General features: G+C 41.1%; 1 protein-coding gene across 1 annotated transcript; it reads right to left on the bottom strand.

Moving 5' to 3' along the window:
- Window positions 1-1,946: 1,946 nt before the first annotated feature.
- LOC104622466 (glutamate decarboxylase 2) lies at window positions 1,947-14,389 on the bottom strand (the record flags this gene model as incomplete). Its single annotated transcript, XM_010289258.1, has 7 exons — window positions 1,947-2,797; window positions 3,470-3,559; window positions 5,312-5,419; window positions 7,211-7,360; window positions 9,076-9,154; window positions 13,020-13,084; window positions 14,273-14,389. Coding segments are annotated over 7 exons (783 nt in total), but the record flags the coding sequence as incomplete, so codon positions are not given.
- Window positions 14,390-15,794: the final 1,405 nt, after the last annotated feature.

The raw sequence follows: 15,794 nt of genomic DNA, 5'->3' as shown, positions 1-15,794 counted from the left end.
GTATCGCTTCAAAAAAGGTCTGGTGATGGAATTGGTTTTTTTATGTTACAGTAATTAACAGAAGGCATCTTGTAATGAAAAAATCCAGCAGGAGACATAGAAAGTTACAATTAAACATTCTCTTTATTTGGGCCTTGCTCTGAAATGGCACAAGTGATAAATGCTCAGAGTGCCCACCAGCGCTGCTAATGAAAAGACCCAGAGACACGTTTTACACTTTTATTTGGATTTAGATCAACACCACAGATAAGATACTTTGGTCAAACACAAGAACAGATTGCTATGCTGCTCCTTCCTGGCTGCAGTAAGTACAGTAACATGAAAAAAAAAAAAATGCTGATTCTCCTGGAACACCAAATGTAAATCTTGGATTGGCACATACAGCTAACAAATACGTTGTTTGCACTTAGCACTTCAAAACGGAATTGCACATGCAAGATGTAACCAGGCTACTGATCACCTTCAGCATTGTCCCTGTACTATTTTTACTTTTTAAGCTCTTTGCTTGCCTTTCTCCCAGCAAGAAAAAATAACGTCATCTGCTGCTCTACTCAGTGTTTCAGTGATTAGTCTGCTGATTTTGCCACATTTAGCAAAGGTCACACTGAAGTTCTTCCTGATAAAATCGGTATCATCTCCTCTATAGCTTGACTTGCAACACCATGCATCGCAGGTAGCAATGGAAGTTCACCAAAGTGAGGTGAGAGGTCTGCCCAAAAGCTGACAAGGAGACGTTAATACCAAGCAAAGATACAGCAGAGGGACCGGCGTGAATGCGGTTCTTACAATACCAAGGGTCAATACTACTACCACACAAATAATGACATATCAATAATATATTGTACAAGCTTATACAGCAACACATGTTGATTTGCAACATTGTACAGTTTAAATCTAAAGTGCACAGCCTCAATCTGAGGTGACAAAACAGTACTATCAATATAATAAAGGCAACACAATTACAGACACAATTTATTTCCTCTTAGTTCATGTCCTCATGATATTACATTGAATCAATACTCCATTTATCTATTTTAGCTGAAATTAAAACCACATTGCACTTTTTTTTTCCTCTTCAAGTATTTTAGAGACAGCAAAACAATATTGCTTTACAAACAAAAGCTGGCCCTTTAGGCAAAGTTAAAACCAAAACTTTAGTAGGGTTATAAGTAGACAGGCCCGAGCCACAGAACTCTTACCGACACTTCCAGATGTTGGGGGGCAAAGACGATACATTTCAGTTTCCATGCCAGAGTCACCTCTAATGTTAAAGAATGATGCAGCACATGAATTCTGCAAGAGCTGTGCCCATGGTCTCTGAAAAGGCTGTGAGGCTCCGTGTGGGCTGTTTGAGGCAGATGTAGCCTTATGTCAATTTTTTCTGCAATTTCAAAAGCCACTGCAGACAAGGATGGAGTCCAGCACTGGGAGAAACCTCTGACAAAGCAGTTTGTTACTTAGACCCCATCCCTGCCACTCAGATTACAGTCACATTTAACGTAGGTGTTGTCTTGCAGACCTGTATATTGGTAAGTCTTTACCCTTTTAACATAGCTGTGAGGCTTCATGCTATTTCTTTAGTAAGAATTTCAGTCAATTTTAATTTTCAATGTAGTTTTGGACTGCTCATAGCAGAAACGGTTATGAGATAAGCATTTATTCAGACATGTGACTTTATTTTTTAGATAGGCTTTTTTACCACGGAACACAGAAAACATCCAAATATAACCTTATTTCAGTCTTGGTTAGCACTGTATATTGATTGTGCGTCTGCTCAGTTAGGCCAAGTGGGAAATGTAATTAGGAATAATAGCATCCTATTGTTGTACTGTAATTGATCTTATTAAGTGGTTTTAAGAGCTGCAGTACTCTTGAGGTTTTTCAGTGATCAACCCTGGAGATGTACAATCCATATGACATGGAGAAATGAGATATTGGTACCTCTTAAGAATGTAGTATGTGGGCTTGTATTTTAAGATAAGCAGTAATAAATATTTGAGGCATCTCTATCAAAAGAAAAAGAATCCTAGTTAATTTTCAGCTTCTGTCCTTGCAGTTTTATAACCCATATAAAATAAAAATATATAGTTTACAAAATAGGATTTTTTAATATATATATTTCCTTTTGTAAAACTATACCTATTTAAATACATTTGAAATGTTGGTATAAGTAAATTAGAAATTCTGTTCCAATACTACGAAAAAGGCAAAATACTTTCACTTTTAAACATACAGCTTGTATATTCTGCTTCTCACTGCCCCCTCCCACTTCCCCCAATTTGATTTTGTCATGATTTTTGGCAAATCTGACATCATTCAGTCTGATTGCTTTTAATTTAAAGTAGTCACTGTGTTAAAATTGGGGATAAAATTTTAAGTGTCTTCTCATCTTCCTTATTTGTTTCAATGCAGCTTTTTGTGCAGCTAATTATTAAGGAGGTATTCTAAAACTCAGGAAAGGACTTTAAAGGAGTCATGTTTCTTGACTTTAAACTGTACTCTACTCCAATGCCACAATATAGAAATAGAGTTACTTTGGAACAAACTACAAATACATTCGCACAGTTTGTGACAACTTAATTGTCTACTTAGAGGTCCTGGAACAGACTTGCACAAGCAATTATTATAAATCTTGTCCCAGGCGTTCAATTTCATCAATCAGGAAATCAATGTCTTGGTGAGTTGCTGCAGGGTTTGAGATGACCATCCGGAAGAAGTTCACTTTGTCTCCCAGGGGCTGATAGCTCACCATGGTCGTGCCATACTCCATCATCCTGGCTTTTATCACTGGTGCCACCTACAGCGTAACAAAAAGCAGGGTATGATGATGATGATAATGATGATTATTATTATCATCATCACCACCACCACCATCATCCTTATTATAACAAAACACAGAATATGTTTACTTTTTTAAAAAAAGATCAAGAGCTACAGGAAGCAGTTAAAATGAAATGACGTCCAATATTGATAAAAACGTTAACCTCCATTAAGGAATAAATGTCTCATTGAAAAGACATTGGGCTTATCCTGTTTCTTTGTCCTGCTCTTAAAATCACTGGGGAATTTCCCCCCCTACTTTCTCAATATTGCTGACAGGGACACAGTAGCTGTTTTTTGCAATGCTCAAAACATACAATAATTTTCCATCTTCTTTTCATATGCCAAAGTGCCATGCTATTATTGAGCTTTTGTTGCACTTGCTGGGTTTAGCAATTGCAGTTTACAATAACTTCAGTAAATATACACAGAGCAAATAAGTGCTCTAGAGATGATGAGGCAAACCCAGGGAATATCAAACTTGGGAGACCAAAGTAAGGTGGTGCCAGATTAACCTGCAGTAAAATGACCACGGAGGTGACATTTGCCAGAGTATCACGAGGTTACCTTGCCCTGTGCCCTGGGAGATCATTTGGGAGGGTTGCCTGCCTGCAAGGGTTTCACTGTTCACTGCATGAATGCTGCTTACCTTCATAAGGCGGCTCATTCTTTCTTCGTTGTCTTCCATACTGCGCAAGCTGGGAGGTATATACCAGAAGCAGACGTTTGTGTGCTGAGGCTAGACACAGAATAATAACAGTTTACAGTGTAAGAAATGCTCATAATATCTCAATTACAATTAAGTTCATGCCTTCCTTCCCTCTCATACATCATATTGTGACAGCAGTCAATGGCTTTCATTATTGTGGTCCACTGAGAGTCATCATCATTATTAATGCAGAAAAGATAATTTTAGGCAATTTATTCCCAGGGTGTCAGATGCGGAAACACATCATCCAGCTGTGCAAATATATTTATGCCCTACCGGGAGGCATCTACATTTTGTAGGTGCTGTCCCCTCCAGAGCCTGAAGGGATTGTGTGGCTAAGGCAAGAGTCTGTTACAGATAATTTAGAGGTAAGGACAATGTCGTTTACTTTTATTACATGACAGAATAATTTAGAATCTAGTTCTGTAAACAGGAGTCACAGGTGGTTCATGAGACAGTCTAAGATTTTCTTACAATCAATGAAATTTATTACTTCTCAGTTTGATTCAGCTAGCTGCTGAATACATGCACCACAGCACCTTCGCTAGTTTAACTTACATGGGAGCACCAAACAGAAAGGCATGAAGTAAGAACTAGTTGACATTTTGAGTGTTTTTGCTATCTCCCAACAGTTGTCTGCCGTGCTATGTTCCTCTTTGCTGGATGCTAAATGTGTGACTTACAGCAACTCCTATTGCTGCCAGTTCCTTTACTCATCATCAGAGCCAGTGGACCAAATTCAGTGATGATGTGTGAGGTGGGGGAAATAAATCACACGGTGGCATGTGACTGGGTACGAGCCTGTGATCTCCGTTTGAAGAAACACAGTGACGTTTACCCTTGTGCTGCAGAGCACTTAGGCACGCACTGAGCGAGCGCTACCAGGGAGCAACGTTCTGAGAAACAAAACCTTGTGGGGCAAGTATAGAGAGCAAAAGCCATCACAACTAGGAGGAAAAAAGCTAAAATCAGATCTTTTTTCTCTTTTACAGCCAAAACAACAGTTAACTATGTAACAGAGGTCTCTACCAGGTCTGTCCCCAGCCACCACAGCTGGAGAGGGTTGCCCACAAAGAGATGGTCAAACACCGGACAGTCTGGTGCAGTTCAGAGGTACAGCCACACAACCAGGCTGCACTACCTTGCCCTGGGCACTGTGCTGCAGCTGAGCACCTGGCACCCAGGGGACCTGTCTCAGCTGGTTGCCCTCCACAGAAACAACACGCCTAGAGATATTTGCACGGTGGCGTCACCTCTGCCACATCAGCCAGCTGGGGTCCCGAGGAACACTAGGCCCTGCCCCGCTGTGCTGCACCCCATCACAGCAGGGACTGCAGCACAGATGGTCCCTCCAGGTTGCCCCACGTCCCTGCAGGTCCCCTGTGACTGCCCACCTGAAAATGATGATAAAAGCGCTTTGCACAACCGTCCTTTCAGAACTGCATGGGGCACTGTAACCTCCGCTCGTAACAGACCCTGCTATTAGGAAACCACAACTTCTTTTTATTACTTAAGAGCTGGTTCCAGTTGTGGGTGTATGCTGTGTTAGCCCAAGATGCCAGTGTTTCGTTTCAGTGGGGTGAAACTGAGCAAACTGAAAACTTACGCACAGCTGCCTCATCTCCCTTGTCGCTGGATCCCATGAGGAAGAGAGATACCAGCACAGCAACAGGTTTTGTTACAAGGGATGCTGCTTTCTGTCATGTGCTATTTGGTTTGACCTGTTGGTAGCATCCCAACTGGCAAGTGCTGTTGACCAACTGGGAAAAAGAATATACATACCTTTCCATCAAACACCATTTCATACCCTTCTCTGTTCTTTATTTTATTGTATAGGTATTCTGCAAGTTCCAAGCATTTATCAATTTGTGCTTCAAATCCCGTGGTTCCCTTTAGAGAGAGGGGGAGAAAAAAAGTTACGTGACTATCTGTTCTGTGAACCGAAAGAGTGAAAGGACCGTGCAGCACTTCCCAAAGCACCGGCACAAGTCACCTCACAGAAGTCCCTGTGGGACAGATTAAGGATCTGATTCTACGAGATGAAGGACACTTTGCTAAGCAGAACTCATTTGTCTCTGGCTTTTGCCACTGAATCCCTTACAGCCACCTCCGCAAAACAAGCACCAGGTACTAGCTTGGTTCTCAGCAAAATATTGCCAACACCTCCAATGAAGGGTGCCCTCAGCAGATTTTGCAGAGAGGCTGAGCACGTTTCGTCCAGCCTGGACTGGCACAAAGGAAGGTCTCTAGAAGTTGCTGAGTTCCAGACATGGGGACCCTCCTGCTATTTTCAGAATAGGGATTTTTAATCTTTCAGGCGTTATGTGCTGGGGGATTTTCCAAGAATAATTTTCCTTTTTTTAGTTAAGCACAGAATGCGCAGATGTGCTTATAGAGCCCAGCCTGATACCTGTGAAAATGCACATTTTGTTTAGATACTGTCCTGCCTCTGTAATTTTTTTCTCTCTTCTTTTCTAGTAGACACCATGTAAAGTCAGTAGCTGTGTTTTTAAGAGCTGCAGCAAATCCTGCTTTTTCTTCTCTGGCAGAATTCATAATCCTCTCTCTGTGACATCATAATTGTTCCTCACCAGCTGTGATGCCACAAACAAAGGATCCAGCTTGATGAAGGAGGAAGGGGAATAAACAGCTGGAATAGATAAACTGTTTAAGAAACACGCACCCTATTTTGTAACGTTAATATTACAAATGGGGTGTGAGAAGAGAAAAAGCAGTACAAGGCACATTGAAAAAATGGGGTTTAGAAGAAGAAATGTCTCTAATAGATGCATGTCCCTGCTAAATCTGTTCTGACAGTGCAGAACTGACTTAAAAGCCCATGTCATTATCCCTCCGTGTACAGAGATTTCAAAACAGGGTAGAGCTAGCACAGCCCCGGGAGAAAGGTTTGGAGTAAGAGAGAGACATGTGGCTAAAATTGCCTGCCACTCTGGAGATCCCAGTTAGCACAAGAGCTATTGCGACCACAGAAACTTGCATCCTCCTTTACAGACTCCCACACATCCCGCTGCATTTGATGTCTGTCTCAGAATTGTTTTCAGAGTTTTAATGAAGCACATGAGGATCTTTAAGGCTTTCTGGAAATGAAAACAGTGATGTCATCTCCTCTGAACAAACCTGAGGCAACTTGACATAATAGACTGGATAAATATATGGAAGAATTTAATTTAGTGACATTCTACAAATACAGACGAATTAATCATTAGACCTGGTGATTTCAGATTTCCCCGAGAACCGATTTTGGCGAGTTTTCCCCTACTCCTCCAAAAGATGACTTCGTATCTACTGCATGCAATGAAACTAGGTATTCCAGAATTCATTTGCCATGTTTAATTTCTGAATGTCATTAAAACATCTTTTTATTTCCAGAAATCTTCGTAACAACATTCCTAGGTGTATGATTTATGCTGTTAGACTCCTATAGTTACACAAAGCAAATGCTATGCAAAGCCATGGAGTTCAAGTTTCCAAACTTTGTGTGTGCTGCTTTGAAGCTAAATTGTTAAAAGTATAAAAAACCAGAAAATAATAAAGTTCTTTCTTTCATGTTATATATGGGAAATTCAGGTCAGATTTTCTAAAATTATGATTACCAAAAAACCCCCCTGTATCTGGTGTGCATTATTTTAATGCAAACAAATATATTGCATGCAGTCCTACCTTTGCCCTCCACATCAGCCATAGCTTGAAGACATCAACATGCCGTCCACATTGCAAAGCCTTGTCTCCCGTGTCATAAGAAAGGTCATAGTGCTTGTCTTGTTGAAAGAGGTAGGAAGCATGCATTTGATTGCAACTCTGCATCAATCCCTTACAGAAACAAAGACACAAAAAAGTGATGTTGGTGCAGATGTGACTACTGTTTTGAGGGATGCTTTGGGTGAGAAATTACAAACACCCAAATTCAGTGGAATACATGTCCAAGTGCAAAAGGAAGATTTAAAAAAAGGATAAAACCAGACTTAGTTGCTCAGGGGACTAAGTTTTTCATGTCCCATTCAGTGCCCAGGACACGCTGGTACCTGATCCAGCAATACGCAATCCACTCCCAGAGCCAAGGCATTTTAAAAAAAAAAAGATGGGCATCGTGCTTCTTAGCATCATTATGTGTAAGTTAATTTTTGGATTTCTCTTTTTATTCTTTGTTCTGGTTCCTTTTCCTCCTTTCCTTGGATGGCATCTTTTCTGGTTGAGTCAGACCAAGCCAATTTGGTGACTAACCTAAATAATATCACACCACTTCTCTAATTGCTTTGGTCTCTAAAATTCCGATTTTCATTGTTTCCTTTCTTTGTAGGCACAATTCTTTTCTGCAAAGCCCTCAGCTGCAGATTGGATGCTTAAGTGGTATAGCAGGATTCGAACAGACAGAAGAGCATATGGCCTTTAAACAGTCAGCTACAGCTATTTCTGTGTTGCAAGATGCCATTCTGAGAGGCAGCTTTGTGGGAGGGCCAGAAGCCAACAAGGTGAAGAAACCTGGCTCATGAAAGCATGAGGTTTCTTGTTTAGCTTTTTAAGTGAAATGCAGAGAGTCATGTTCTGGCTCTAGTTAAGTCCTCAAGCACGTTTAAGGTATACCTTAGGGCTGTTGCCTAAAATTGCAATTTCCAGTCCAAGAAGAGTCAAAACTTGGCTGTTTATCATAAAGTCTAATCTTTATGTGTAACTCAAAACTGAGACAGTAAAATGAGAGGGAAAAAAAATTGACTTTCTCCTAATCTGAGACATCTGTTCTCACTAGAGGTCAAGGATGGTACTGACTTCAGCCAGGCAGGATTTGTCTCAGGGAACTGACCCAGAGGGCAAATAAAAGCCAGCTTCTCTCTTCCTAAGTGCAATCACTTTGTATACAATCTGTTGTACAGCTGTTAGCAAAACAGCAACCAGCTTTATGATAGCTGATCTAGTAAGTGGTGGTTGTATAGCAGCTGTCCCAGTAACTGATGGTTATATGAAAATTACAGGCTTGAAGGGCAATTCAAATTCTAGTACTAAATGAAATGTCTATTTTTTATTCCAAGTGAACTTAGTGTTCCGTTTTCGCTTCCATGTGGAAGTGGATATATGGATCAGAGCTGTGTGGAAATATCTATCATAAAAGTCTGGAAAGTGTAACGATGCCTAGATTCTGGACCAAATGTTGTGCTCTATGTATACCATATTATTCATTCCAAGAGGAATAGGGTTTGCCTGCAGTTACATTTTGTGCTACACAGCAACGAGTGGGGTTACACAGCTATGCACCCACAACTTTCATCATCACATTTTGAATGGAAAGCCACAAAACTCTGTAAAAATACTGCCATTGGATTGGATTTATCATTTCTGCTGAACAGCTGCTGTTTTAATTCCTTTTGCAGTCACAGCCTGAGCACATAACTAGAAGTCTACCTCTCATTTTCTTTCATAATCTTCATGACATTAGCAAATATTAGCTATGACACAATTATGAAGAAAACATTCAGGATTTTCAGAAGCAAAATGTCAGAAAGGATCAGAGACGCAAGTATATTGGGACATACCTCTTCTCTTACTAGCAGGGCTGAACACTGCAGCGGGACACCCATCATCTTGTGAGGGTTCCAGGTCACCGAATTGGCCCTGGGACAGCAAACCACATGAAAGCATGTGAAACTCAGACATTGTACTATGGTGGTGAAACCATGGAGACATTTAGAAATAGTTAGAATAATAATGAACATGTAGTAATGCACATTTTTTCTTTTCCTGAGCAAAGAAAGCTGAAAATAATAATGGCTGATATTAGGAAAGCAATGCCTTCATAAGGGACCTAATCCACTCTAGTTGGTTTTTGGATGACAATCTTGGCAACTTACCACAGGATAATTGCTCTATCCACTAAACTTAATCAGTATTAAACTTTCTGGGGAGTCATCTATACTTTACAAACACAGGGCAAACTTCCTAAAAACACCCACTTGACTGATGAACTTTCTATAGTTGCACAGCTGATTAAAGATGCAGATAGGAAGCTGGAAAATGAACAGATTTTCTCCCATTGATTCCAGTTTCAGCAAGATTTTAGTAAGTAGCTCACATACATAGGCATTTTAAAAAATTCCTTTAAATACTTCTGGGTACCTCTAAAACTCTGAGTAACTTGGAAAACCTGGCCCAAAGTAATTTTTCTCATTGCTCTTCCAATGGTAAATTTTCATAGCTCCTTCATTTTTGCTTGGCTATGGTAATTCACATAACTGGAGGACTGGGTCCAAAATTACCACAGTAATAAACACAGAACTGATCCACCCTTCCACAAGACGGTCTGATCCTGCCTCCCTTCAGGCCACATTCATTGGAAAAATAGCTGTCAGCCTAGATCTTGTGAATGAACAGGGTGCTGAAGCAATACAGCCTAGAAAAGAGGCATTTGGGACTGTGGCAAAGGCTGAATGGAATATTGTCCAATTGTTTATTATTTTGTCTTATGCTTGACTGTCTATTTTTTAATTACTATTATTACACAGGACGATTAGCTGATAGATGTATACAGTTGCATCCTATTTGGCAGGCTGTCAAGGATGCGTAGTGCACAGGATTTCATGTAATGCAGTGATTTGAGTTTTGATGGTATAAATTGGTATAAATCAGTCAACTGGGGCATGTAAAAAACTTAAAAGGACCCAGGACACACTTGCAAGTAACACTTATGTGAAAAGAGGTGAGCATGTTAGAATCTGACAGTATATTCCTTTGTAGGACTTGGAGAGAGCATATAGGTTTATACATGTCCTTATCAGTTCCTGCCAATTTGCTTCCACTCCTTCAAGGCAAGCACCTCCAAAATTCACATGGACATTGGGCAGCAATGCTGTGCTTTCTTCTTTGCTATTTAAATGGGACTGTGCAAGCGCCTGTATCTGTAGGCAACAGTCTCCCACAGGCAACATCTGGCCACTTGGCTTGGCTTTTCGAGTATTTGGCAGCTTTTAATCAGCTCAGAGTCAGTCATCTGATTACAACACCAAAGCTAATGATTCTGAACATGCATCCAGGTCTATGAATTTCCTTTGATATGATACTTTTAAATTTTTATCTGTGCCTAGGCAGAATCAGGCAGAAATTCTTTAAGAGTCTTCCAGGTAATAGTAGTGGTATGGGTTTTCTCAAGCAAAAGTATTATTTACTGACAACACACAGATGTTAATTATGAACCTAAAACATTTAATTTACCCTAAGGTCATTTATTTCCCCAATTACATCCCAATTGCACACAGAAAAAATTAATAATTTAAAATAAAAATCCACTATTTTTCATTTGTTACCTATTATTCTGGGCTTCAGTCATCAGTACGTGCTCAAAGAAATTGCTGACTGAGACAAACAGGGAAGTGAAAAAGCTACATGGATCCACAGATGTTTTTTCAAAGCATCTCACGTTTGCCCAAATAACTGAGTACCAAACACCTACATGATTTTTTTGGCTGTGGGTCACAGACAGAAGAAAAAAAAAAGAGGAAAATTTTTCCTTTAGAGATTTCAAATGGATGACAGGAGAGATTCAAGACTGGCAGAATTTGGTCCTCAGCCCTCATTAAAAACTGACTGAGGTGTATTCACCGACCAGCCCCAGCAAGGACGCCCAGACCCTGTATGGGAGCGCTCATCCAGCTGCAAACATGCTTTTCTCACATAGCTGTGACCCTCTGCCCGAGCCTCTGAGAGAGAGACAGCAGACTGAAACCCCTGATGGTGGCCAGACCTATCTGCTCCAGACACCAGGGGACAGATATGCTTCTTTCAGGGTACCTTGGAGCAGCTTGAAATCTGCCATGTAGGCACTGGAGGGCACGGTAAGGATGGTCCTGCAATTCCTCCTTTGACAGGAGCATTTTTTGCTGGATTGCCAGAAGGATGCGAGTACTCTGAGCAGAGAGTGCTCCATTTAATGCTCTGTCCTTGTACCTTTCTTCCCTATCAAACATGAGTACCACCTCCAGTTCTCTTCTATCCAGAGCTGTAATGAATGACTGGGTTGTACCTGAATATCTACCATGGAACAGGAATGTCCATAAAAGCTGGGTCTAGTAAGTCTGCTCTAAACCCACATTTGAGATCTGAACAAACTGAAATGAGCCTCTGTGTTAATCAAGCAGAGCAACAGTATTGAAAATGACAAATTTCATTAATTCATTGCCAAACATATGGAGATGGTGCTTATCAAAGTACTATATAAAATACAGTGGAGTTCTGGATCTAAAGCAAATTATTTGGAAAATTCTACAATATAGATTCAACCTGAACTTCTCGTTCCAGCAGAACTTGGACAGCAATCTGGGAAGCAATCATAATCTGTCCTCACTTTCTAACTTGCTGGATATTTGGATGTGTCTCCTTTTAATAAATAATACGTAAGTTTGGAGTGCTGGAGGTGGTCTTAACTAAATTGAATTCACAGAACCATTGGCCACTCTTCAAATTTTGCATGCGAGATGTATGAGAAAGGAACTGAATTATCAAGGTATCCTCTTAATCTTCAGGAATGGGAGGAGGAAGTTGTTGTAATTTTAATTGGCAAGGAACAGCAATTTCATTTTGAGATAAAAAAGGCGGAAGGGAGTAATAATTTACTCTCAACATCACGAGCTTCAGAAAAAACACTAACGTGACAGTGATTCCATCTAGCCCAGTATACGGTCTCTAGCAAGTGGCCTAAATAGGTGCCTGGGAAAAATACAAAACAGGGTAAGCATATATAAACTTGTTCTTAATACTCTTTGAGCTCCCACTCATTTGTAGCTCACAGAAATCCCGAATGGTTTTTGTTTGTCTTTGCTTCAATGCAGGTAAATCTTAACAACCTATGGCAAGGAGTTTCACAGCTTAATTTTAAGTTTCTGAATAAGCAGCTGTTTTTAAGCCCAGTCCTTCCAGACCCTGAACTGGACTGGCATCCCTTAGGTTCACCTGTATGTATCTGTAACGTTCACGAGCTCATGGCTACAACTGTGTATACATCCAGGCACAGATTTACTGAGAAGGTGTCATTATCACAGCCTGGAGGGGGGTATTCTCTCCAGAAGCGACAGAGTAGTGGTCAGCGACTGCCAGGACACCTGTCCAAACTGCAAACGCATCCACCTTTTATACTTCAGCGTACAAGATCTCCAGGATTCATTTCTTAGAGAAATGCAATTGCTAATTCACGCTGGACGTTGAATCACAGAACATTGCAGAAACCACTCTGGACCTGCGAATGTATGCTGGGAGGAACAGAAAAGCAAACAGACTGCTGCCTGTACTGCAAAACAAGGTGCCGCTCTACTGTGGCGTTGAACAAAGGCACTTAGCAATGCTACTTCAAATGGAAGGACAGTTTGCATTAATTTCTTCATACTGTATCCTGGAGATAACATTGATTTTTATTTATAGACATTTCTATGGTAATCACAAGTGTATTAAAAGCATTTAATAAATATGTTTAATCAACATTAATATATCATACCTTTCAACGCCATTTAGCTTCCATTTGTGTTTTCTTGACATCAGGAGCCCACCACCCCATGCTCCCTAGAAAGCAAGACACATTATCTTAATGAGAAGATATATTTGAGATATACCTATTATATACATATTATATATATAATATATAAAAAATATATATATTTGAGAAGATATATATGCTGCTTTTCTCCATGATGACATCTGTCCGTTCACATCAGTTTGGGGCCTTTCTTTTCTTCTTGCTGATGTGGCACATTTCAAAATGACCAGGCAGATGGGGCCTGAGACATTAGCTGTACTAACATTTTCTTCCAGTAGCTTGGAAGCAGCAGTTTATAGCCCCTAATCTGAGTACCAACCCTTATCGTCTGCCTAGCCCCCCTCACCACCTCTTCTGACACTGACGCAATGGGCTGCCCCACGCCGTCATTACTGCCTCGCACAGCGGCTCCTGGGTAAGCCGCCTGTTCTCTTTTAGTGACGAGGTGATGATAACAAACCGGATGGGGATCTCGGCTGCTCTGGTGAATTTTCGTCGTATTTCAGATGACTACTGCTTGCCCCCTACTCATTTGCTCACAGAGATCTGGGGACAAGCAGGCGTTTCATCTGACTGAGAAGTAGTTCAAGGTACATACGAATTCTTCCTTTGAACTGGAGTGATTTTGGCTGACACAGTAATCCAAAAGCAAGATACCCAGCCCTACGGAAATTCAATTACCAAGCCTTTTTGGAGAAAGGATTTGCAAAAATTACACACAAGCCATTCTAGGGCTGAAAGATGATCCTTCAGAAAGATTTATTGTCAAGAACCCTGATAAAATGAAGTGGCCAATCTGCTAAATTTCTCTAGCATTTGCATTAATCTGTTCAGCAATTTGGGGTACTTTACTCCAGACAAATGTAGCCTTTTCCTTATGCATTTATTTTGCAGCTGCTGCAGAAGCTGAGCCAGTGCTCAGTATACTTCTTATGTGTTTCTTGTACTAATGGTGTGCAGAGATAAAGCTGAAGGCCTTAGAGCACTCAAACTGGGTCATCTCAAGTGTCCCAGCTGCTAAAAGTACCAGACAGTCACAGCTCTTAAAATGTCCCCCTGACCTGAGCCTTTCAGAGGAGTGGTAAGTCAGCGCTTGGATGTTAGACTCAATTACAGGAACCAAATACAGTTTTGTACATGACGACACTGTCCAAAATGAACAAATTAACGTTAATACACCTTGCAATCCAGCCCCCACATATGACGATACTTACATCCACGTGCATCCAGATTTTGTACTTCTTGCAGATGTCTGCAATAGCTATGAGAGGATCAAACGCCCCGTACACTGTTGTCCCAGCTGTGGCACTCACCAGAAAAGGAACGAATCCCTGCAGGAAAGCACAGAGGCATTTGGCAAGGTCAGGGTGCTGCAGCCTCCCCAGCCTGCGGCAGCCCCGACTCCTCTTGTGCTGCCTCCACAGTGAGCCCACAAGTGTCTCCTAGAGGACATACCCGCTACATTGCACTGGTTTTTAATTAGTTTAGATGCTAGTGATATTACAATTTCTACCTTAAGGTGGCAGCAAACTTCCAAACCAGCATCCTCCATTTATTAGGATGCAGGAGGCAGGTAAGGGCTCAGAAGAACAATCCTGCTCCATGACACCTGCCTCAAACAAAGAGGTCCGCTCTGCACGACGTCGTGTAAAACACATCTCACCCAGGTGTGAGGAGAACCTTCTCAAATTTCACCCAGATTTCACCCAGTGCAAGGAATACCTCTGCTGGACTGTGCCCTGGGCTGCATTGTAATTACGCCAGCAAGTGCCTGAAGGCGTGTGGTGGCCCAGCCCTGTCAGCAGGAGCACCTTGTCTGGGGGCATCTCCTGGGGGCCATGCACAGGGGAGGTGTGGGGCTCACCTCCAGCCCCATCCCTCCTGCAGAGGGGAGACAGCAATCTCCATGGAGGCCAGGGACCATCTCCTGGACTCCCTCTGCTAAATGCTGTGCCTCACAGAGGAGCACTCGCTGTCCGACACAGGCCGTAATCCACGCCAGTGCTTCACTTTAAATTCATTTGTAGTTCTGTTGATTTCATAAGCAGTACTCAGAGCAACAGGTACAGAGTGGTTATGGTTTTTGCAGAGCTGGAATTTAAACTATCAAAAAGGTCTAAACTTCTCTCTGCAAAGTGAAATGCATAGTCGGTAGGTTTGGGTGGTACTCTGTCGCCATGTTGCCTTTCATTTTTATCCACTATATTGCTTTTCTTAGACAAAGTAAGCTTTCAGTGAAGGTTTGTGTTATTAATGAGCTTTGAATGCTGCATTTCTAATGATTGTTTACATAAATTTTGTTGAAGGCACAGGGCTAAGTTCACTCCATACTTCAATACATTGTTTTAATTCTAGCTTCTATTAATGAACACATACAAAAGTAGGGCATTTTCAGAAATGTGTGGATTTCAGTTTATCTTCCGTTGTTTTGGCGACTATGAGGAAAACTTTCAACAGGTTAAAATATATATGCAAATTCCCCAAATGATTACTCTGTTTTTGCCAGTATTCAGCTGAGGAACTGCATCATAGACTGATAATATGGAGGATGTTATGCAGAGGAACACATTAAAAAAGCCAAATAGTTCATGGAGATTATAAAGTAGCTTTCAACCTATTTTCTCATCAACTCTTGCCTCACTAAATGCTACGCTACATTTCTCAGAAATAAATCAAAAGTTAATGGTCAAGCCTATGTTGTTGGTTTACCAAGGAAAGCAAAAAATCTAGCTGTAT

The sequence above is a fragment of the Phaethon lepturus genome, unplaced genomic scaffold, assembly GCF_000687285.1.
Source record: "Phaethon lepturus isolate BGI_N335 unplaced genomic scaffold, ASM68728v1 scaffold39966, whole genome shotgun sequence".
Classification (NCBI taxonomy): domain Eukaryota; kingdom Metazoa; phylum Chordata; class Aves; order Phaethontiformes; family Phaethontidae; genus Phaethon; species Phaethon lepturus.
Note: the sequence above shows the minus strand (reverse complement) of the source record. Positions and strands in the feature narration are given on the sequence as shown.